Here is a 26,141-nt window from a genome sequence, read left to right as displayed (position 1 = left end):
AATCTAGATGTTTGTTACATCAGGGTAGGTCTCAAAAATTAACCACATCATCCAAGAGCACCATAAAACCTGTCAGGAACGGGACACCCTGCGACGTAGTGGGCTAGTTTCCGCCTTCGATCGGAGAACAGGCTACTAACTTATGCATTATGGACAGCATTGTAATTAAAAATAGTTAGTTTTTCAGCATAAGGTTTAAGCTTCAATATATGGACTTTTATATTAAATTTACACTCACGACCTCTTCGTCAGGTGTCAGTCCGTAGTGAAGCAGTTTACCAAATTTGTTCGGTGGAGGTTTGCCCAACTCCTTTGGTAACGTTAGCTGCACCGTGTCAGCCGGGCAGCGTAAAACCAGCCCACAACATCAAACCACCAAACAATATATCTGTATTTGCACTAATCAGTAATAGGAATTACTATTTTCACTAGTCGTTTGAGTTTTGAGTCAAAAGATTCTATAGCACTGATAGGGCGTGATTTATATGCGTTAATAGATTATATCCACCTGCTTCTAATAAGGATCAAGGAAATCCGACTGAGCAAGTTAGATTTCTTCGTTTGAATTATGTGTTTAATATGTGTATTAGTAAGTATAGAAAAGAGCAGTAGTAGAAAAAGTTTTAAGAAAATTTACCAACACGACATATCCCGTAGATTTCTGCACAGCCAATGTATCCATTCTATCCAAAAAGTTAGATGTCTTAGAAAAAGATAGGACTCACTGCAGTTTTGTATTCCATCTAAGTTAATGTGTCTGAAGAATTTAGTTTTAAGGTATCATACATATTGGAATGGTTTCGATTTTTGCTTATTGGTGTGAATTGAAGGACAATCAATATACCTAGTTGTAATATTAATAGGTGGCATAATTCTCTAGCTTTTGTTCAAATAATAAGGACGGTTACCTATGTCTGCGTTTTTTCTTCTTCTTCTTGCCATTGTAGCCGGTGAGGCCGTCGACTGTGAAGTCTTTTGCTGCTTCTAATGATGACACGCCTGCCGCAAAAAAAGACAATATATTGTTACAAGACTAATATATATTTGGAATCGTTCATCATCATATTCAGTACTACCAATACAGACTACATGCCTCTTCTCTCACAGCAAAGAAAAATTCAATGTTTTAACGGTCTAGTTTTATACTTTGTTGCCAGAACAGCCTTATAATTCGTCGCATGATACATGAATCAAACCCTAGAGCGATATTTTGTTGGCAGAAACCCCCAATACCGAATATTTTTGGCCTGACCCGGGAATTGAACTCTTATTGGTCGAAACAAACAGACCAGACCGAAGCACTTGTATAAAGTCCAAACATTGTCGAATGCTTCCAACAACCAACAAGTCACTTATCGACATCCCCGACCGTAATCCAGGGACGGCTTATCGCACGACACGCTCGGGGATTGTCACATAATTACCGAATGTGATTGCCAAATGAATTAGTAAACAGGCGTGCGGCGGGTTAATAGAATAGATCAGCGCCGGGTGCCGGGGGGCGCCAGCGGGGCGGGCGGGGGCGAGGGGGAACTCCCTCCGGGCGCCGGGTAATTGAATTTGGCGCCAATGAATACGACAATGAATTATTAAATTTAGAGCGGTTGCCTTATGGACCCGAGGGTGCTGTGACCAGGGCCGGTAGAATACCTGGATAGTCTTAATACCTACGGAAAATTTGCGATCGTCCTGTTTATTCAAGTACCTAATTGTTAAAGTAGATAATTGTTTTGTGATCCGTTAGAATCAGTGCAATAGATTACTATTAACTTAGTACCCATAACACAAGCTACGCTTACTTTGGGGCTAGATGGCGATGTTTGTGTTGTCGTAATATATTTATTTATTTATTTACTATAATCTTAAACTTTAGTTTTATTAGTAAGTAACTAATGAAAATCTATTTATACAACGCGTGACGGAATTACGAAATACTGTTGAAGGGTGCATAAGTATATTTCAGAAATCACCCTGTAATAATATTAAATCAAAAGATGTATAAGTATTTATTTTTTCATGTAAACGGATTCTAAACCTTTTAAGTGTTTACTTATGACATCTCAATAAAAGACCGACATGCGCATGACGTACCGTCCCTACGCGACACCTAAGGTGATTTGATTAGGTGTCATGAAGCCTCTACAGTATTATTTCGGGTTTCATTTACACGTTTTATAATTAAAAATTATTCTTTAATATGCTTAATTATAAGACTGTGTCCTGAAAAAAATATGACAAAGATGGTAGTCCCAACTAAGACACATTCGTATAGCATACATTACTCTTTTACTATCAACACCAAGGCACCTCATGTGAGAAGCGAGTAATGTATAAGGTGAACGAAGGCCGAGCGGTATGTTTGTCGGGCCGGCCGACAGAATGCGTGGCGAATCGCAAATGGATTAGTTAGGAAAGGGTGAAATGTTGCTGGTTAGTGGAAGGTCAAGCCACGTGCTGCAACATATTTGTTTTGCTGCGATTAGCACAAAGGCGTGAACTTTTAACTGTACTTACGGGACTGTTAATGGGAATGTTTGTACTAACTTATCACAATATATGATCAGTATCACCAACAGAGTGGACTCATAATAACCATAAAAGGTAGTACAACTGTCTTGTAAAACAATAAATTTGATTAAAATCTTCATATATTCCATTATAAACACGATTAAAGAATGAAATAACTAAACTGTATCGCGAGAGATAATAAATGCCATGACATCAATAAAATTAGTTAAGCCTTTACATTAATCAACACGCACACACACATGCGGAATATCGTAACTGATTATTTTGTATATTTATGTGCATAAATTAATGTCATAGATTTGTAATCTAGATTTGGCCTAAGTATTAAGTTAAACCCGTTATTAAAATAATTTGGAACTCTGTTGGATTAGTAATGAATAAATAACCGTCTAGTGGCTAGCATGTTCAACTACGGACCACGAGGTCCTAATTTCGAATCCCGGATCGGCCAAGTAATGTTAGGTATTGGAAAATTTCTGTTAAAGTATTTCCTTTACCAGTCCGGAGTTAGGAAATTGGCAGTGTCAACCCCGTGCCTCAAAGAGCTCGCTAAGCCGTCAGTCCCTCTGATTATGACTTGCTCGTGACTATAATAGTTTAAGGCGCTCTTAACCGTCTCTCCTAGGAGGCATGTATCCAGCAGTGAGACGAAAACAGGATGATGACGATGATGATGAAAAATGGTAATCAGGGAGTTTTTCTTCAGTGTGTACCAATTTGTTTCGAACTCTGTCATATTTTTACGTGATCTTTTAACTAGCTGCGGTGTAGTTTTTGTGTAGTTTCTGTAGTTTTTCCTTTACCGTTAATAATTGCTTAAATTAAAAACGCACATGACTCTTAAAAGTTATAGGTCGAAAAGGGAGCCGAAGCCAAGTAGGCTATCACGCGAACTGTAGAACTAATTAATGAAGCCGCTTTGATAGTATTGGTGATGTTGTAAATCGATGTGTCGGCGCTGCGCGAGTGGCCGTGGAAGGCCGCTATCTTTCTGTATAAGCAGCCGTATAGCTGGGGCCAATCAACGTTCCCGGCCAATCGATTGGACACGCCGCCGCCGCGCCTCGTGATCGCGCCTTGACCGCCTTTCCTTTGTCTGTATCTACTGTATACACTGTTTCTGTGCGAGCTTCCAACAACATCTTATTGGAAGCTCAACTTACTGAGGGCCGCATTTTCAATCGCCATATAATCTTCTAATGACTTCACTCATTCAGAAATCTATGAAATATATACCTCAGTCATCTAACGATCGAAAAAGTGGTCCTAAGGGAACTTTCTTTGACGTTTAATTAAATACACTTTTACGTTGGTATAACTAAGAAGTAAAACCTGTGATTTCAAACATGAACGATAAATGAATACGCTTTTATTGTACACCAAAGAAAAAAAGTAGTTAAAGATATATACACATAGAGCAAGAGAGTACAATTTGGCGGCCTTATCCTACATAGCGAGTTCTTCCAGGCAACCAAAGGCGTAAAAACACACACTTTTGTTAATGCTGCTTACAGGTATATTTCTTGTTCATCAATCAAATAAAATGAAACAAACATTAAACGATGCATACCATGCTTAATTTTCCTTTAAAAATGCAAGCTAGTTACGTTAAAATATTGAAAACTTGTAAATTTAATGGTTATTTGGAATCTTCACCAAATCGTGTAAAGCAGCGAAGGCCTATTTAGGATTTGCTAGCAGGTATCTGCAACTTCGTAATGTGGAAAAGACTTATCTGATTTCAACTCTTAAGAAGTCTTTTATTGTCTCTAGACGTTCCAAAAATTCACATACTATAGTCGTAAAAATGTAATAGGCCCGTTTTGACATTTGTGCAAGACAATAGAATGTAACTTGGAACAAAACTGAAAGAAACAATAAAATAAAAATCAATTACACACAGTGTTTTAAAAAATACGTAAATTTTTTTGGGACATTAAATAATATGAAAGAATATATCGCGAGTATTCTATTTGCGCTTACTTTATAGTAGCATGCAATTTATAATTGTTGGGAAACGTTTCGAAAACAGTTACGTTCTCAGTCTTTTTTTTTTATTCTAGAGTTGTAACCATTTTTTACTGAATATTGAAAGCCGCCGCGCTTGGTTCTCAAAGCCGCAAATAAAATTTTGAATTAACGACACTGGGTTCTAAATAATGAGTCTGAGTTGATGTATCTGACCAAGCGGCACATGACTGAAGCGTCCCCGCCCGCACTGCGTAGTTTTTCGTTCCCCATCTTGTAAAGTTGACTGTGCGCTCGTTTAAGTTTGATATATACTGTTTACTATTACGTTAACTTTTGCTCTTCTACTTTGGATATTGATTTAAACATACTGATTTGACTCAATTTTTGTGTTTGTTGTTATATAGTACGAACTCTGTTTCAACATGTTGAAAAGTGGACGTATAATCAACAGCCAGTCACGCGAATTGGTTGTGAGTTAAAGGAATACTTTTAACGAACGAACACTTTACAATACATAATAATATCAATCAAGTACTGATACAAACTTGAATTGATTTATCGTGAGTATCGAGTACCGAGTCTTATGGTTCCATAACTAGTAACGTCGCGATGACAAATGTCAAAACGGGCCTATTACTTTTTTACGACTATAATAGGTCACACTCCACATCCATATTCACAACAAGTCAATCATAAACCCCACGAGGGAATAGTGAGAGACTCTCGAAAGTATTAGACCTGCTCTCCCGTTGAGAATCATAGAAAACTGATCTCGAAATTAAACAAACAATGCATCCAATGGCTGAACAGCCTCTCGGGGTGGTCTCAGCGAGTTGGTTGCGTGTAACAATATTGTAAAAGGCAGTGCGCTCTCCACTAGAAGTAGCTTTCCTTCCACGAGAGTCATATTTTTCACTCTTCGGCCTTAGGGAGGGTCCTCCAATTGAAAAGCCAACATCCCAAAAGAATTTGAGCCCTACTACGTTACCTTAATGTGTATATTACATTGTAGTGGGATTCCGTGGTGTCGCATATATTATCCATTGGTTTTCGTGTTACGTTTTCCGTAATTGTCGGTCCGTGATATTTTAAACAGATTTACTATAAGACTTCGAAAAGGAGAAATTGAGAAATATTCGTTTTTGTTTGTTTTTTTGGTGATTTAATATTTTTTCTGCACGGAGTTAATTTAACAATGATTTTATTTGGAAAGGTTAAAATTTAATAAAATTGAATGAAGTATATATAATTATAGTGGAATTGTAAAACGGTAACCGTTAACGATAGGAAGTTGAAATAGAGTTTTCTAAACGTATTATGTTTTCTTCACCCAAAATTCATAGGTAAAATGTCCAATATCAAGCCTGCTTCTAAAAGAACTTAATTATTGAGAATTCGTAGAGCCATGTTATAACAGTGACCTTTTTATTTGTAATTTGATAGGATACTACGAGCATAGTTGTCTGTAGGGTGCTTATTGGCTGAGCTTTTTTAGAGTCAAAGTTAGGACCAGGGACTAAGTATAAGATTTACGGAAGCTGCAGAAATTGCCACATAAAGCTGTCAAATAGAGGCAATCTCGTGTTGTAAATATAATAAATATATCGTATAGAGGCGCCGAGGCGCGCTGATCGCATATATTGGGCCAATTGGAGTGAGTGGCGCCGCGCCGGCAATTGGCAATTTTCGCGAGATCAGCGGAAGATTGCGTTTAGCCGCGTCGACGCGGGCCCAGCCTAAGATGAGCCGAGAGATGTGCAAATTGCACGGAAATGAAAATCTGTTTTATTAGCTTCTATTAGCTCCGTGTGCGCGGGAATGTCCCGGGTCGAGGTATGCTATGTATGTTTTGTGTTGCGTTAAGGTATATTGCTTAACCAAAATGCAAATTTCTGTGTTTTTTTTTGTTCTTTTAGAAAACAAATCGAAGAAAATCGTGAAAGGAAGAAAATTTCGATTGACAGCCCTGGCATAAAATAAGTTTGCTAAAAGACGGCTTGTCTTTCCATTCGCATTATGAGCATTCGCTGGGTGTGCGAGCTAAGCAAATCTAGAGTTGGGTAAGCGATGCAAACGAGCTCGTCTAGGAGTTTAGCTATAAGGACTGGTGAGCGAGCCCTAATCCACGTCTTCGGCAAGTATTTATATGAAAGCCCAGGCAGTTGCCCACCTGATGGTAAATGGAAAATCAGCGTCTCAACGCAAAACTTCGCAAATACACACATACAGAATGCTCATTCAGCGATTATTGTTTGCAGTGCATTGTGTCCAAAAAAAGTGAAAACGCTCCGCGCACGTCTCACTTCAAACCCGTGGAATATTGCAGCTTAGAAACTTCTTCCCATTTTCCTATATTATGGTGAACGTTTAGAACATTACAGGTAAGTGTAACCATTACTGTCAACTGCTAAATGGTATAAAATGACTAACCGCCTTTTCAAGCAACTCTACTAACGTGGAGTGGTTTTTGATGCTTCAATATTAATCGTGAAAACGGTTTTTGTGAGGTCTTAATTTCGTGCTTCCTACCAAGTGTCATTTTTTGTCCCTCAACCTGAGGCGTACCGACGTGTTGAGCTTCATGTGTCATTTTTTATACCTCTACAAGTTAGCCCTTGACTGCAGTCTCACCTGGTGGTAAGCGAAGATGCAGTCTAAGATGGTAGTGGGCTAACCTGTTAGGGAGTATGGGGGTACACGACTTTGTTGGTAGGGTGAAAACTAGCCACGGCCAAAGCCTTCCAGCAGAACCGAACCCGCGACCTTCGAGTTAAAACAACAGGATTCACCGCTGCGCCAGGGAGGTCGTCGAAAATAATAACAGACCGGGACACAGCAATGCAGCTAGCTTTGCGGCAGAAATAAGTGTACGGTAGCTATGGTGATACGCTCGACCATAACAATAGGAAGATCTTCCTCCGAGCGGGTAATCGTGCTCAGAGACCGAGTTCCGAACATTCATTTTTGGAAGTTGTATATATAGACATTCTTCGTGAACACTTCGCTAGCGCGATGCATGATTTTGGTGGCGCCATCTAGTTCTGTTCTGTCAGAACTCTATTAGTGACTGCTGAACACATGCTGACCTATAGTCACAAGGTACTTTACCGTCGTTATCTTTGATTTTTATATTAAAACAAAAGGCTGAATCTTATCCGGGTGGCTTACTGACATCGATAAGCGCAGTATTATTTTAACGTTGATGAATCTAGTAGGTACACTTTCTGAATAATTAATCCGTTAAAATGGGCAAAGCAATGCAGCCAATAACTGTGTTAGTTATGGTTTGAAGGCGTCTCGGGGAAGGAGGGTAGGTTTCAAGGAAATGCCGCAAAGAGCCAATCGCACTAACGGATATTTAATATGATCGTTTTTACAGACGACAGATAAGGTAATGCCTTAGTAAGATACGCCGATATACGTTTCACCAATATTTTTTTTTAAAAGGCAACTCCAGGCTATGAGTTTCCTAACATTATAATTAGAGGCTTTCTACCAGCTCCTGAACTTGTAGTAATTAAGTCGACCAATGGTCTATTAAGTTTGTTTATGTGATAGTATTCTAGAAGAAGGTCCTTCTAAAATTGAATTGAGATCTCATGAAGTTCTTCGGAGATACGAGACGGAACTTCTACACTACAAATTACTCGCAAGAGTTAAGCATAGCACTTACAGGATACTTTTGATAGTAGTTGAACTTTTTGTGACGGAGCTTCTCCGGAGAAGTACCTACTACCACCATGCTTATTTCTGCCGCAACATTGTCGCAATGCGGTGTTCCAGTAAGTTTAACACCTACGCCCCAGGTCGGTGGACACAGGGCGGCACGTTGCAGGATGAGTTCCTCGCATGCCCTGCTTGCAGTTACCCTGTATATAAGCGATGGTTTTCCACTTACCATCAAGTGGGCCATCTGTTTGCTCCGTCAATTATTACTTTAAAAAAACATTTGTATTTTAGAGGTTAAACTTATGTAAAAGCGGCTGCACTCATGTAGATTTTGGCCGGAGTATGTCCCTTGAAGGAAGAGAACAAGGAAGGTATCAATGCAAACAACTCTTCGGAACTTAAACTTAGCTTAGGGCCTATTGATGTTCATGGGCGACTTATCATCAGATCTCGTGATGATGAGCTCGTGATCTCGAGCCCGTGTGCTCGCTGTTTATATAATAGAAACAACAATTGCCAGATTTGTGATTCAATTCTATGAAGGATGTTTGAAATGATCAGGTTATGTAACTGTATACTTAAGGTACGTCTCGTGCTCGAGCCACCTGTGTTAACCATCTGGTAATTTGCAACAGATTACACGCGACGAGGATTTTAAATCGGTTCTATGAAACGCCCCCGGCGCGCAATTAGTACGTGGCACGTGAGCCAATTCCGCGATCGAGAGATCGAGCAGTTATTTGATTTGCCGAAGCCTTCGCGACCCTTCTGGTACAGCAGAGTACGTTCGCGTTTGTCCGGGGATGGAGGAATTCAAATACTCTTGATAATCTTGACTTGATAATCAAAGTCATATAATTTTGAGATTATTAATATTTCACTGCTCGGCAGTCTCGTTTACTTATAATATGAGAGAAGAGGACTTACCTAATGTTCTGCTCAAATGAGGCTATGTCAATATGTTATATATAATGATATAAGTTTATTGTATAAAACCAGACCAGGACATTAAAAAACCTGTTCTAGGGACGCCGTATATAGAACAAAAATAGTTTTATTTTTATACGCAATATAGCAAGGCATTCTAATTTCCTGGCCAATGCTTACAATCTAACAAGATGGTGGCTACTTGAGGCCTACCACAATTAAAACTTTGGAATTATGCATCATATGACCCACAATCAATGAAAACTTTACTATAATTGTGTGTCAGTGCCACGTGGCCCACTAATCAACAATTATGTTTTCACTAACGATGAACGAGGCAATGCCTAAATACCTAAGTAACGCCTAATCTAAAGACATTCCTAGGCAAACCTCATCCGTTCACCTAAGAGTTGGTAGAACGTTTTTTTCTATAGATTCCTTCTAAATCATTAGGCGGTCGATTTAGAAAATTCAAATATGATGGAAAGCTCACATTCCAATTAAATAATAATCTATTTAATTTTTTTTTTCATATCTATATAAAAACTGGCAACGCATCGGTGGCTCCTCTGGTGCTGCAGATGTTTATGGACGGCGGTGATCACTTAACATCGGGTGACCCACTTGCTCGTTTGCCCGCTATTAATATAAAAAAAAGGTTTTCAATCGATAGGCTTAATAAAGAATATAAGGCTAGTGAAATAATTCTAAAATATTCGATTAAATATATCGTAACGGCATTTACCTACTTAGCTTTCAGTAGCTCATGAAGACAGGTAAGTAAGTACTGATATAATAATTTAAAGGAATCCGAAGCAAAGTCGCGGGTGCGTTACTAATGAGCACGGAGGGGGGAAGATTTTCATAGTTTACGAACCAATAATTGTGACATCGATATCGACAAAGTTGATACCGAGTTAACTTAAAATCCAACATAATATATTTTTAAAAGTATTATTTGTCTGCGAGTCGCTAACATAGTAGGTACGTATCACTCTAACAGACAGTTCTTGAATCATTGTATTATCATTCAATTACTTATTATCGGTACCTGGGAGTTTATTCTAATAGATCAATATGAATAAACAATTATTTTATTATTTGATACGGTCATAAACCGTACACTCATTAGTGATGATGCAGTCTAAGATATATGAGAAGGAGTATGGTAGTCATACCCCTAATCGGTGTCTACGCGACATCGCGTCGCACCGGAACACTAAATCGCTTAGCGGCACGTCTTAGTCGGTAAGATGGTAACTAACTACGGCCAAAGCCTCCCACCAGACCAGAGATAATTAAGAAATTATCTATTCATCCAAGCCAAACAATCTTCTGGCACCTCACCTTAGTTTCGTAAAGTAAACAAAATAGGTACCTAATTAAATTAATTTGAGTGAATTTTAAAGTGAACGTGAAGGTGAAGCATCTTCGTGCTTCTTCGGGAGTCCAATTAGAGGTTGCTATACATGTATACGTCAAGCCACAACAAGCCAATTGCGTCTTAGTCACAAAGACATTTGCTTGCACGCTTTGCCGGCTCCTAAGGACGCTACGTTTCGTTATCCCGGCACGTCTGGGCGGAGTGTTCTTGCTGCTTATTTTTAAATCCTTATTTCTACCCCAAGCAAGCCCTTGAGGCTTGCTTTGGGAAGAAATCCCGAGAGATATCTAATTAGCATTTATCTTATGATGGCAGTTTTGATTAGGCAATTTCAGCGAACCTTTTTGTCCGTTTATCATATGTTTTTTAAACCTGAATTAAGAACCCGACTGCCGCACTCTCCTCCAATTTTGACATCTGAAAATGTGTAGTAATTTTCAGAAAAAATAATAGATAAGCAATTTCCTTTGACTAATCCTTTTTTTTAGGTGTAAAGATTTTAAAGATACCCTCAGAAAAATGATTCATTATTCTGAGATGATACATATCTGTGGAGGCAGACCGGCAAGTTACGGAGAAATAAAGAAATTGGTTCTCTCACCCTTTTTTTTTGGCCACTCGTGTAATTACACAACTGACGGTAGTGCAATCTGAGATCAAGATGGAAATTTTTGTAACTAGCTGATCCAATGAACTTCGTACCACATACAATTTAATAATAGATTTTCTCAAACCGAATGCCGTCTGTTTAATGTACAGTGGAAATATTTATTGCTTTTATTGATTTTACGGTTATTAAAAATGGAAAAAAGAAAATTAAGAGAATTTCTTTTTTCTAAACAACCTTAACTTATAATTCAAATCGATCGAGATGTTTTTATATGAACACTAAAAAACAAGAAAATATTGGCGACTAAAATAATTGGCCTCTTTTTGATTCTGGATATAAATAAACGAGTGCATAAATAAAAGCCAATTAATCTGACCTGCCAATTGAGAAAAAGAATCAGGTAATTCATCCAATTGAACAATTAACTAAGTTTCTATCACATGTAAATTCAACCGACGATAAAGTTTTAATAATTAAATAAAAATTCAAAAATGTTTTATTCATGTAGACCTTATCACTTATGAAGCGTTCATACATTTAACATAATAGGTAGATACTTATCTAATAGATAATGAAAAATTTAGCAGCGGAATATCGTAATTTAGTTTGAGTTTTGTCTTTTAAACATGTAATCGTAGCAATTATTTAATGTATAGAATAATAGTCCATCGTAAAGCTTCTCTGTAAGCGAGCTTTCGGATTATGATTCGAGGCCCATACCTACTCGAGATTTTTCATGAACACAAATGAAAAATTTGTATTTGCAGCTTAAATAGTATATTTTAATCTGTAAATGTTAAAAAGCATCCGGTGTCTTGAAGTTATTAAAATAGTTAGTATATTAAAATCGTTACCTGAATAAAATTGTCGCACAGCTTTACATGAAACAAACAAAAAAAATGAAATTAAAATATTGTACACTGTAGTAGAACGTTGTAGTAGCTACCACTGCATCTATCAAATTCTAGAGAGGAATGTAAAATCTATAATATCTAGTTTATTAAAAAGTAGGTAGTAACGTAAATAACTCATTATTTAGACTGTGATATTAGATTCAACAGAATATGTATGAGCTCAGAGAATGAAAGTTATTTTATTGTTCATTTCTTAGTCTTGCAGTTAAAGTTAAGGGCACTATTTACTTGGAGAGGGTACATTTATTTACCCCTACCTCTAATCGTAAAAAAACGCAGGACAGCTTAGCCGCACAGTTCTGTCTGTAAAGTCTATAATAGCCACCGCCTGAGCTCTCAAGGCAAAACAAGCTGTCGTTCGTACCTACTGGTATTGTGTATGTCAAAAAATAACTTGTAAAAAGCTACCTTCTAAAATTATTAGATTTGCGATACCTTTTTTTAGGTTTCAGGTTCAGATTTTGAGTAAAATGTTAATCATGTTATAGTACTTCATTTTTGTAGAACTATTAACGTCCTTATGTTATGCACACAGTTCTTCTCTCATAGCAGCTGCAATGTTGGTGAGTGTTAAGTCTAAGGTTTAATGATCCTATGGGTGATAACCGGCACCGACGGCTTAACGTGCTCTCCGAGGCACGGTGTAACAGGAAAATGAACAACTCCCGACCGGTAATCGAACCCAGGTTCTCGTGTCACGTAGGTGCCCATGTACATATGGAACTATTATTATGGGTTTGCCATTCTTCAGGCTCAAAAGGATTTTAAATTTTAAAGCAGGACTAGAAATACAAAAAGGGCATGCAATTGAACAAAAGGTATGGATTCCCTAAAATACCCCAAAACTAATAAGTAGATTTGATTGTAGCATCATATTTTTATTATATGTCTTCTAACAAATAAAAAATACTTTGAGTCTTGGAAATCGGCATTTTTTTTTATCCTAAAGTACGTTTGCAGACTAATATACTGCGGATGACACCAAGGGGTCCAGCTAGTCTTTAAATATATTATCATGACAAAGAAAGCGTCAGCATTCACTGTTTTTTTCTCTTGCAGACCAGTTTACCAGCACAGTACAGTACAACAACTAACTTTGTGACGTACCTAGTATAAAATTACGGATAGGTATTTGTTGAACATAGTACGCATGTTTGATTCTAACTAATAGAGCATTAAAACCCTAACATAACTGAACCCAACCGCACGACGTGAAGGTACAATAAAAGGAGTATCGGGATGCTGCGCAGATCACGTTTCGTTCACACGCCGGGTGTGAGGAAAATGGAGCAAAACAGCACAAAGCGCTGATTGTCCCGCTCCATATTATGATCTCGCAGGCTCGCCCGGCTGCGCTCGGCCGGTCTGTCGCGAGCCGAAGGTGAACCTGTGCTCCGCAACACAATGTGCCACTTGCACTGGGCCACTCACACTGGGCCACTCACTCACTCACTAAGCACTTCATAATTGTGTAGTTATTTTGCCCACATAATTTCCGCGACTTCCATGCGATTCATATGTTGATGAGCGATGATAATGCTAAAATTAAATACACCCAGCTCGAGAGCGTTTTTAGCTAATAAATATCAATTAATTTTACGGTGAAGGAAGACATCGTGAGGAAACCTGCATGCCTGAGAGTTCTCTATAATTTTTTCAAAGGTGTGGGAAATCTGCTAATATCCTTCCTAAACCCTTCTCATAGTGACCGCCACGTGCCCTGTAATTCATTGGTAATTAATTGATCATGATGAATCCATGGACGTTTGCAATATAAAGCCAAAAATGTAACGGTGTGGAACGATGGATCTGCGTGTAAGATTTTTGATATTTTTTTTTTGTAATAATTGAGTTATTTCATATGACGAGAATTGAAAGTGGAAGTTCAAGGACACTTCATGCTTAAATTCATTTAGTTCCATGAGATAGAAGAAACGCTATTGTTTTATAACAAAAACAAGTCAACAACAAGTCGAAGTTATGAGCAACAGTTGGTAATATTATAATTACGATTAATTGAATTAAGGTTTATATAAGACTAAATGAATGTGTTTTGAAGTAATTGTTCTGCGCAAGCGAACGCACACAGCGTTATGGTAAAACGGCGCTGATTGCCACTAAGGACACAAGTACTTGTTAATAAATTATCTATTTGAGGTAAGTGCGAGCTTATCGCTTATTTACTTTACGTGCTCATGATGGGAGTAATTACGCAGCTCGGTAGAGACGCCATCATTCTTGATTTACGAGGACATTTCTGTTTGTTCTTATTTTACTCTTTTATGTTATGTAAGACTAACAGATAGTCTTTTTATAGTTCCATCCGAAGGGTGTCAAATGGACCCTTTACTAAGCCTCCACTTTTCGACTGCTCGTCCGTCAGTTCATCTATCTGTAAGTGGGTGTATCTGTATCTCGAATGAACCGCAAATTGAAAACAAACAATAATTTAAAAATTAAAGTAAAGAAGTTTGCACCTCATTCGATACCGATCTATTATCTGCTTAGGTGCGTTCGATATAATGCAAGAAATTTAAAAAAGCCAGTTGTAAGGCTACAATTTGGGGCCCACTGGGCAAGAAGTGCCAAGTGTATGCTTCTCTACAAGACACGTTTGTTAAATTAAATCTTTATCAAAATATTTTCATGCTTACTAAAAATTGTATAAATTACTCAAGAAAACAGGGTTCGCACGTGACTAATGCATACTTTTAAATTTATTTTCGAATTTAAAACTATCTTAAGTAAGGTAAACGCTTAGTATGTCGGATTTATGCTGCTTATATGGCGACCCTGCACGTAATCATTTGTTAGTAATTTAAGACAATATAACTCAATTAGCACGCACACATACCTACCCGGCGCCGCTGTGTGCGCTTGCGCAACACTTGTCCTTAATTACAGTCATTGTTGCGTGTTGTTGGTATCCGTACCGATGAAGCTGCTGGAAATGTCGGCTCAATGATACGCCTTATTACACGCCCCATATTGCGAGTGGCGATATTGCGTCACCGCTATTCTTCTTCTTAATTATTTCTTATATATGACAGGTTTCGTTACAAACAAGTCACTATTTTGAATAAAAACAAATCCTTAGCGCTACATTTACCTACCGTAAATCAGCCTTAGAGTCAGCTATAAAGAAGCTTAATAAATTTATATTAGTGTCATGTAAAGAAACTAGATAAGACGTAGATTTTAAAGTTCTTTGTAATATTTAACGGGCAAAACCGCTTCCGCTCGCTCGTTTCACTTTCTAAGAAATAGGTCCCAATTCGTGCGCAACGAAGCAATGATTAAAATGAAGAATTGGGAAATCGAAGTTTTACCCACTTGCTCCCATTCATAGTAGAAAGGTATTTAGCAGATGTAGGAAAACGTACCTATATACCTACCTACTCAAACCAGAGTAGGTACCCACACCTTAACCTTAAGGCATAGAGACATGGCTAAATTTCTGCTTAGAAGAATCGAGAAGGTGCAGATGGCGGTAAATCCCCTTTTTAAGCTTTCTTCATGTTTCTAAACAAAACGTGTCAGCAATCTCTAAACATATTATTACGTAATTTGTTACATCTTAGGTTCACAATTACATTATTTGCGGGCGTGTTAGGAGATTACTGTAATACGCACTCGGCGCGAGAGGGTAGAGGGCGAGAGTCTGAGAGCTGTTGGGAAACTTCTGGACGATCTTGATATTTCACATTTTAGACTTATCTATCATAACCTATAATAATAATTCTTCACTGCCCCTAGGATATGCACTCACTTAGATACACCAAGCTGTAATTTTTAATAAGATCATTGGAAAATAGAAATATACATTAGGTAGGTTGTAGGTATATGTATTCCAATAGCAAGCAACTCATGGGCAATATACCTATACCTGCATTTTATAAAACAGGTGTTTGTGAAGCTTAATTTTTTGCAATGAGTAATAAAAAAAACACTAATGGCGTACAGAAGTACCATTTTTAACTGGTGCATCGCTTTTCATTTGAATATTATGTAGGTTGGCCTACTTATTTTTGAATCTCAGTTTTATATTGATTAAAACTGTGGATTATTCTATGATGAAATCATTTATGCCTCGAAAACACATGATATAAAGAGGCATATATTAGTATTATGAGGTATTTCAGATATACCGTCTATAGATCGATAGTCTAGTTTTCTATAAAATTCCAAAATTATTTATTTGAAATAAGTAAGCTCTCTCCCCAAATGTCAAGTCTGTCTGTGTATACTGTATAGTGAAGAAACCGAGAGAAAGTCGGTTAGAAACTTAGCAAAACTTGCTTATTTCCAACATTAAGAATTTATAATTTAACATAGTACATAACACTTTCCTATCTTGTGAGAGATGAAATTAAGAAATTCATGAACTGAAAAAAAACTAATGCATTGCTAGCTCCCAAATTCCCGCAGGAGTCATTCTGGATTTCTGTATATTTCGCAGAAATATGCAGGATTCACTATTTGGAATACGTTGGTTGTTTATCTACTTTTCCTTTATAAAAAGGAATGTTCGGTCGTACAAATACTATTTTGTTATAAACTAATATTATTATATTTTTTTGCTTTAAACTACCTGTTTCTTAAAATACTTCACGTGATTTTTTTTTATAAATTGATCGCACAGCTATATTGCCATAGCCAGGGAATATAGATAAAATATTGCAAATTTGTATCATTAGCAGAGTTATAGCGAAATTTTCCACTAGCTCCCGGAGCACGAGGTCGGGGGCGCTAGTTCGAGGGGAAGGGGGAAGTCGCTGGGGGCTCGATAACGCTACCGTTTTTTGAAAATGATATTGTTGTTCCCGTAATGATGTAAAAACTTGTTCCTGCGAAGCCGATGTCCATTCCGTAATAGATTCGATGCGGGGCTTGGAAAATATTAGCCTATAATGTAATGTATTTATATAGACTTCTTGGTGCCAGTGCTTGACTAAGATATCCATGTTATTTAATGAAATTTACGATATTACAAGCTAACTCTTTCTTTAACACTTTCTGAATACATCTGCGTTACCTGTTTGAGGTACATGCGTGATGTTTTGTTGTGTGTTTGCTTAAACAATGTATAGTCATGTGATAGCGGAAATCGCGGTTGATTTGCTGTTGTAAAGACTTTCGATATCTGTCTCTGAAACTCATCATCAGATCTACATGAAATTTAAATGAAACCATTTTGACTTCTTCTTCCGAACAAAAAAGAATTTGCAAATCTGTCTAAATAACGTAGTAATGATCGTACATAAGAAAACCGAATAGGATACTTCTTTTATTATTGTATTTTCGTGATCTTATATTATCACATAAGTGATGTCATTTATACACAATCCCAACCATTGTTAGTTCTTACCTATATGTGACAAACTTAAAACTCTGTTATTATGCCACTTCATTCTACTACGTTATAGTTATGTATTTATGTATTGGTTACTAACTTATTCAAATGGTCCTTTGTTGTATCTACATTATTTATCATATCTACGTATTTCCACGCCAGTTCGTAACTATAGCGTTTTATTCTGTTGTGACTTATAACAATATTCACCTAATGTATGTAACAAACAAGTTGTAATGTTGAAGTTCAAAAAAACTTTTTCATTTTCAATAACCTCGTCAGAACAAATTCAGTTAAAAAATCTCTTTTGCCAGTCAAAATCAAAACCCCAATTAAAGTACTCAAAGCGGCTGTGCACTCACATCCACTAAAATTTTGGCACCTACGACTAATTGAAGGCCCTTGACACCAAGTCCCCTAGCTGGTGACCTACAAGAAGCTAAGGGTGGCGTTCCACTAGCACGGTCACTTGCGCTCGTAACTGCTGCTGGAAAACTCGTAACAAGCTTTCTTATTGTTTAATCAGACACACTCACGTGAATTTACGTCGGAGATTCCTTAACCCATTCGGTAAGCGCACGTAATTATGTTTGTTACGACTAATGTGATGTCATTACAAATCAATTTTAAATTATTTCGCTTTTTTTTATAACATGCATGTTTTCGATATACAAGCCTTCCTGCAGAATTAAACTTTCTATTGCTGAAACTGCATTAAAATACGTTACGTAGTATAAAAGATCTGAGCGGTCAAGGCCTCCCGAGCGACTTTGTTTGACTTATGTGTTATGACTTATGAGGATATTGAATGATATTTTCTCTTTTTGTATCAGGCCTTATTACAAATATTTAACACAAATAGTTTAAGTCCTAGATGCACGTGTGGGATAGTTCTGACTCTGGAAACATATTTAAGTTCCAATGGTTCTTATTACGTTTAAGCTATAAATAACCTTGATTCTCTTCTTTTCACCCACTGTAAATAGATGACAATGTTACTTATACATAGTATACTTCCATACTTAATATTATGAATGTAAAAAATGTCAGCTCAATCACTGATGGACACAGAATTATGGGGGGTTCAAAGAATGGCCCTAGTCATCTTTGCACGCCTTCACTGCTAAACCGAACTTGACAAACATTTGCATAGAGATAGCATCCTGGAGACGGGAAGTCCACGGGATAAATAAAAACCGAAAAAAATGGACTTACAACATGAAAATTCGAGTTTATTTGAAATCCTCTTATTTACAATATGATTAATTAATTGTCGAGGTTGTCTTGGTGCATGTACTAATAGAAAGTCACCCTAAGCTCCTGCGCTCTCGGCTGTAAGCGGGCGACGCCAGGGGGGGACGCGAGTTGATACAATTACCAGCATCACTCAACGAGAATATTTTACCAAAAAAACATATCTAATCCTTATTATTATATCTAACTTACCTTCAATAAGATATCTGGCAAGGCGATATCTAATATCTATTTAAAAAATCCAAAAACCTCCTTTTTTATAGAGGGTCAAAACCTTACGTTAGGAGAGTCGGATCAAACAACGATAATTCAATTTTATACATAAATACGATTTTAATAGTTTAGTCGCGATCAGAACGAAAGATATACATCTTTCGTTCTGATCTGATCGCGACTAAACTATTAAAATATATACAACACCTACTTTTTCGCTTTGTTTCAAAAAATTTTTTTTTATTGAAACACTTCAGAGTAATTTTTTGTTTTTTTTCTAAAACAGAATGGAAATATTGATTGCTGATCACTGCACTTTTTTTTAAATACAAAGGCTTTTTTTTTAATTTTGCTTTGCTTTGCTCGAACAATCGAACGTTTGCACCTGCTACTTTCTCATCCACAGCGCACGTTAGTCAAAAATATTATGCCTCTCTTCTATATGTGCGGAGGTGTGAGTACTGTGGTACATGTCATTCAAAATTCAAAATTCAAAGTTCAAAATTCATTTATTTCAAGTAGGCCTAATATAAGCACTTTTGAAACGTCAAGTATGCATGTTTGTGTGACTCTACCACCGGTTCGGAAAGCAGATTCTACCGAGAAGAGCCGGCAAGAAACTCAGTAGTTGCTCTTTTCCAACATCAACATTTACAATCATTTTGCTATCTTGCGGGAGATGAGAGCGAGGCTGGCTGCTTCCATTCTACCTTGTCATTGAGGAATTCATCAAATGTATAGTAACCTCGCTGTACTAGATGAGTTTTTACACATTTTTTAAATGTATGCATTGGTAGGTCAAGAATTTCCTTAGGAATCATGTTGTAAAAGCGTATACTCAACCCCACAAAGGAGTTCTGCACCTTTCGCAGACGATATGCAGATATCACTAATTTATGACCGTTTCTGGTAAGTCGATTGTTAATTTCAGCTTTTGATTTATAAAGAGTAATATTTTGCCTCACAAAGACTATATTATTATAAATGTATTGCGAAGCTACTGTAAGAATACCTATTTCTTTAAATTTTTCACGAAGCGATTCGCGTGATCCAAGTTTATATATTGATCGTACGGCTCTTTTCTGTAGTATAAATATACTTTCAATATCTGCAGCTTTTCCCCACAGCAAGATCCCATAGGACATAATACTGTGAAAGTATGCGAAATAAACAAGCCTAGCTGTTTCAACATCGGTAAGCTGTCTAATTTTCCTGATTGCATATGCAGCTGAGCTGAGTTTACTCGCTAGGCTTTCTATATGGGTACCCCACTGTAGTTTACAATCTAAGGTCACTCCTAGAAAAACAGTGGAGTTTTCTATTTTAAGTGTTTCTCCATTTATTATGATGTTTTTATCAATTTTTTTTACGTTAGGCAAAACAAATTCCAAACACTTGGTTTTTTTTGCATTTAAAAGTAAGTTATTAACAGTAAACCAGTCTGACACATGTGACAAAGCACGGTTTACGTCGTCAAAATTATCTTTGTTTCTATCAGTCTTAAAAATGAGAGATGTATCATCTGCGAACAGTACAATCTCACAAGTGCCCCTGACATGGTGTGGCAGATCATTTATATACACCAGAAAAAAATAAGGGACCCAAAATTGAGCCTTGTGGGACACCCATTAAGGCAGATGATCCCTTAGACTTTATGTCTTTTACGCATACCCTTTGAACTCTATCACTTAGATAAGAGGCAATTAAATTGAGTGCAACGTTTTTGATGCCATAGTGGCTTAGTTTTAATAACAACGTTTTGTGTTCAACGCAATCGAATGCTTTGGACAGATCACAGAAAACACCAATGGCATTCTGCGAACGTTCCCAGGCATCGTAAATATGCTTTATGAGTCTTGCGCCTGCATCCGTTGTACTACGACCTTTAGTGAAGCCGTACTGCTCCGGATGAAGTAAGTTATTTACATTAAAATGATTTAAAAGTTGATAAAGTATAATTTTTTCAAAGACAAGAGTTGGCAAGATTGAAATAGGCCTGTAATTGTTAAGGTCATTTTTATGACCGGATTTAAAAAGGGGTATTAATTTACTACATTTCATTAGGTTCGGAAAAATACCCATATCAACACATTCATTAAAAATTACGGCTAGATAAGGGGCAATAACGTCAATAATGTTAGAAATGACCATCACCGACATACCCCACAGATCACCGGTTTTTTTCAACTTTAATAACCTGAAATTCTTTACAATATCTATTGCAGATATATGTTTAAAATTAAATAAAACATTGCACTCTTTAACATTATCTCTCAATATACGCTGAGCTGCTATTGGTGAAGAGCTTAGAGAATCTGTTAACAAAATGGGAACATTCTGAAAGAAGTTTTCGAAAGTATTAGCAACCTCCCTGTCAGACGTCACTTTATTGTTATCAACAATAAGTTCAAAATCCACATCACGAGATTTAGTTTTTCCTGACTCGTAATTAACTATTTTCCAGGTTGTTTGTACTTTGTTATCAGATTTCATTATACTATATTTAATGTGTAGCAATTTCGCATTAGTGCAAACATTCTTAAATATTTTAGAGTATTTTTTTACGTGTTCTACGAAAGTTGGAGTATGATTAAATTGTTTTTCATCATACAGCTCATACAACTTCTCCCTACTTTTATATATATCTACAGTAGCCCAGTCACTAAATTTTAATTTATTACTGACATTGATGTGCTTAAAGTTGAATACTCTATTAAATTCGTTGTTTATAGTATTAAATCCCAGACGTCACGTCACGTCCCACTCGACACTATACCGAAGATATCCCAGACGTCAGCCTATACGAGATTAGTGTGGCTCTCAAGCAGCTTAAAAATGGCAAGGCGCCGGGTGATGACGGAATAACGGCAGAACTCCTGAAGGCAGGTGGAAAACCGATACTGAGAGTCCTTCAGCGATTGTTTGATTCCGTTATTCACCAAGGCACAACGCCAGAGGCATGGCACAGGAGTGTGGTGGTTCTGTTCTTCAAAAAAGGTGATAATACCTTGTTGAAGAATTACAGACCCATCTCGCTGCTGAGTCATATCTACAAGCTGTTTTCGAGAGTCATTACGAATCGTCTCGCTCGTAGGTTTGATGACTTCCAGCCTCCCGAACAAGCCGGTTTCCGTAAGGGCTTTAGTACCATAGACCACATTCATACGCTGCGGCAGGTTATACAGAAGACTGAAGAGTATAACCGGCCACTTTGCTTAGCGTTTGTGGACTATGAAAAAGCCTTTGATTCGGTGGAAACTTGGGCTGTGTTTAGGTCACTGCAGAGATGCCGAATTGACTACCGGTATATCCAAGTGTTGCAGTGTTTGTACAAAAACGCCACTATGTCAGTTCGTATACAGGATCAGACTACGAGACCAATCCAATTGCAGCGAGGCGTGCGACAGGGAGATGTTATCTCCCCGAAACTATTTACCGCTGCGTTGGAGGACGTCTTTAAGCTTCTGGAATGGAACGGACTTGGCATCAACATTAACGGCGAGTACATCACTCAACTTCGGTTTGCCGACGATGTAGTCATAATGGCAGAGACTCTGGGAGACCTAAATACGATGCTCGATGGCCTCAGCAGAGCTTCTCAACAGGTTGGCCTACGAATGAACATGAGCAAGACGAAGATTATGTCTAATGCTCATGTTCCGCTTCAACCAGTAATCGTTGAGAACACTGCACTCGAAATTGTTGACGAATACGTATACCTAGGACACACGATCCAGTTAGGTAGGTCCAATTTCGAGAAGGAGGTGAACCGCCGAATCCAACTCGGATGGGCAGCGTTCGGGAAACTCCGTGCCATCTTTTCGTCAGAAATCCCTCAGTGCCTGAAGACGAAAGTCTTCGAACAGTGCGTGTTGCCAGTGATGACCTATGGCTCTGAAACATGGTCGTTAACTATGGGCCTCATAAGAAGGCTTAGAGTCACTCAGCGGGCGATGGAGAGAGCTATGCTCGGAGTATCTCTACGCGATCGAATCAGAAATGTGGAGATTCGTAGAAGAACCAAAGTTACCGACATAGCTCAACGAGTCGCGAAGCTTAAGTGGCAATGGGCCGGGCACATAGTTCGGAGAAAGGATGGACGTTGGGGTCCCAAGGTGCTGGAATGGCAGCCCCGTACTGGTAAGCGCAGCGTTGGTCGACCCCCAACGAGGTGGACAGACGACATTAAGCGCGTCGCAGGTAGCCGTTGGATCCAAGCGGCTCAGAATCGTGGAACTTGGAACTCCCTACAAAAGACCTATGTCCAGCAGTGGACGTCTATCGGTTGATGTGATGATGATGATGATGATGATGAGTATTAAATAGTGCACTATAAAGACTGTCCGGATGAAAATGTTCGCACGCAATACCAGGGATTTTCGCAGAAATTTCACGTTTGAATCGCAATAATTTAGTCTTAGTTATTGGCCTACACTTTATAATTTGTCTGCTTTTATTGATAGTATTTAAAACAGTAATAAGTTGACCACAATGATCTGACCTTAAATTATTAATTATTCTTTTATCTAAAATGTCACAAATTCACAGGCAGAAGTTTGAGTAAAGCAATTAGTTGTAGGCGACAGTAGCCAATTTGCGGTCTTATACAAACTAGGATTGCCAGGGGCACTTGTCCTAGTTATAATCGTAAAAAGTATCTGCCCTATCCCAAATGACCTACAACGATTGTAAGACCTGCGTCGGACGCGCTCCGCCTCCTCCCCCGACACCCCCCCTCACAAGAAAGCTATAATGTTATTATCCAGCCATTATATTTTTCCACTCCGGCGAGCGCCAACAATGCTCGCCAGGGTTTTGAGCAGTCAATGTTAAGATGATTGTCAGTTTGGTATAAATCGGGCGCCTTTGCGGAAAATTCTCGTTTCTTTTTTTGCGTAAGAATTGTTTTACGGAGAAAATAATTTGTCGCATGCTCAGTGTACGTGAACAAATTCAAATTTGGAGATCCGAAATTAGTTCACAATTATTATAACTGTCTCACAGCTCAGCTAGACATCGCTTCTCTGTATGTTTACGCTTTGAAATTAAGGTATGCGAGCTTCATTACTGCCCTTGTGGCACTCGTGTGGATCAATTTGGTCACCATGGGTTTAGTTGTAATCGAAGTGCTGGCCTCTGCGTCTATTCCTGCACAATCGGAACCTTTCGGTTGATGATTACACGAGACCACGGTATGACTATAGTTCCGTGGTCGATGGGGCGTGCGCTAGTGCGCTAGAGTTGATACGTTGGCAGTTTCTCATTTGCCGAGTACGTCCCAAAAAGCGGGTGCAGCTGCCGAATCTGCTCAAATGCTTAAGCGCCGTAAATACTCCGTTATTTGTAATGACTACGTTTTTGCGGCGCTTGCGTTTGAGACTCTGGGCCCATGGTCTTCGGACATGAAAAATTTTAATAACATCATGTCCCAAAAGTTGGTTTTGACATCTGGTGACCCGAGGAGCTGGCCCATATGTAGCCCAATGGCTAAGTCTAGCAACTCAAAGGTTTAATAGCGCCAGCATTTTGGGTAGGTACCATGCCTATAAGTGAACAGTTAGACTGCTAATATTTTTTGTAAATTGTAATGCAATAGCATCTAATCAAAAATATAACTATTACCTATAAATTAAGCATATGTTTCTAGTAGGTACAGCTATACTAAAAAGCAAAGCGGTGACAGCCTAGTCGGTAAGACTTCGGCTTTCCTTTCGTGGAGGCCGAGTTCGATCCCCGGCACGCAACACTGACTTTTCGGAGTTATGTGTGTTTTTAATTTTATATCACAACGATGAAGGGAAACATGGTGATGAAACCTGCAAGCCTGAGAGTACTCCATAATGTGCAACGGTGCAGTGTACCAAACCGCACTTGACCAGCGTGGTAAACTACGGACTAGCCCGGGCCCTGTATTGGGCCGGTTATGGGTTGATGATGATGATGATATCAAAAATATATGTTTAACAGAAGTTACCAATTTTCAATGAGAACTGCCTGAAAGCATCCACTTACAAATAATCACAAGAGAAACAGTATTCAGTCTAATACTGAAAACTGAATTGAGAACATGATTAAATTAGTCGGTGAAAAAAATGATTAAATCTAATCTAAAACGCGGCGCTATCAAAACAGTGTCACCTCAAAGCTTTCTTTGAAGCGAGAAATCGTTAATATGTATGCCGTCAAAGTATGATAACCGACGTCGAAGGCGCGGGTAATGAGCTGGCACTCTGCGGGACACTACCTATTATCATTGCTAATGGCGTGTTCCTTCGAGAAAGCCCTCCTCGACCTAATAAAACACCTGTACTCATCTTTAATTCAAACCGATAAGGTTCGTTTTTGTGTAGTCGAATGGTAAACTGTCTGGTGTGATCGGCACTTAATTCATTATTCGATCAGTGGCCTAGAGAGGGGTCGGTTGGGGGGGAGGGGAGTAATCGTAAAGTATTTTTGTAGGCTCGTTATGCAAAGGTGCCGAATTGATCGCTTCGATTGTACGTTCGATGTGTAATATAGGAAATTCGTTCGCCAAAAACGGGAAATAAAGGAAACTGATCTAGGTATGATCATTCTTTGACAATGTTCATTACAAACAGTCGTGTATTATCTTATCGATCGCATTATAATTTATTTCATAAAGAGTTCATATACCTAAACCTATTACAAAATACCAATAACGTTCCATTTCATTCCATTTAAAAAAAAGGATCACATCCACCATGAGTGAAAATCTATCCGGCGCTACACTACAGAACATTTTAAACCATATGGAACAGGGAATAGAAGTGAATAATGTCTGCACGTATGATAGCGCTGCGTAGTTTAGTATAGAGTGTTTTCTAATTGAATTCTGTAACACAACCTACGCTGAGTGGTCGCGAATATTTGCTGAACACTCGCCGGTAATTAGTCCTTTGATTGCAAACTCCAGTTACATGTGCTGTTGGAGTTTACTCGGTAATATCGCGAGAGGGTAGCAAGTAATCATTGTTTAACTAAGTCACTATTACTAATCAGATTGGTACTTAAAGCATAGCAAGATGGCTTAATAGGGCAACATAATAAAAATCATATTCGACGGAATTGTCGAAAATTGGGCACTTTTAGAACTTTTGTAGTTCTCATGTTAAACCGATGCAAATACTTAAAAATTAACTATTTATTAACATTGCAAAAGAACTTTAGGTAAAAAAGAGTATTCAATTTAAGTTATTTTTACCCTATAAATTAATTTTAATGTGAAAATTCAGAATTCTTTTCGATCGAGGTAGTTTACTTATCATTTCAAGTTTTGAGAGCTACCAATTAAGAATT

At 38.0% G+C, this 26,141-nt stretch overlaps 1 protein-coding gene across 1 annotated transcript in view; it reads right to left on the bottom strand.

The window, feature by feature from the left end:
- Positions 1-26,141, bottom strand: part of LOC120631584 (visual system homeobox 2-like) — a 168,778-nt gene that overhangs the window by 79,674 nt on the left and 62,963 nt on the right. The window contains exons 3-5 of the mRNA XM_039901221.1: positions 11,945-11,965; positions 909-999; positions 509-511 (exon numbers count right to left, since the gene is read on the bottom strand). Coding sequence (XP_039757155.1) covers positions 509-511; positions 909-999; positions 11,945-11,965 — 115 coding nt within the window. The remainder of the gene's footprint in view (positions 1-508; positions 512-908; positions 1,000-11,944; positions 11,966-26,141) is intronic.

The sequence above is a fragment of the Pararge aegeria genome, chromosome 18 (assembly GCF_905163445.1).
Source record: "Pararge aegeria chromosome 18, ilParAegt1.1, whole genome shotgun sequence".
NCBI classification, from domain to species: domain Eukaryota; kingdom Metazoa; phylum Arthropoda; class Insecta; order Lepidoptera; family Nymphalidae; genus Pararge; species Pararge aegeria.
The sequence above is the reverse complement of the archived record's forward strand: the minus strand, read 5'-3'. Positions and strand labels throughout refer to the sequence as shown.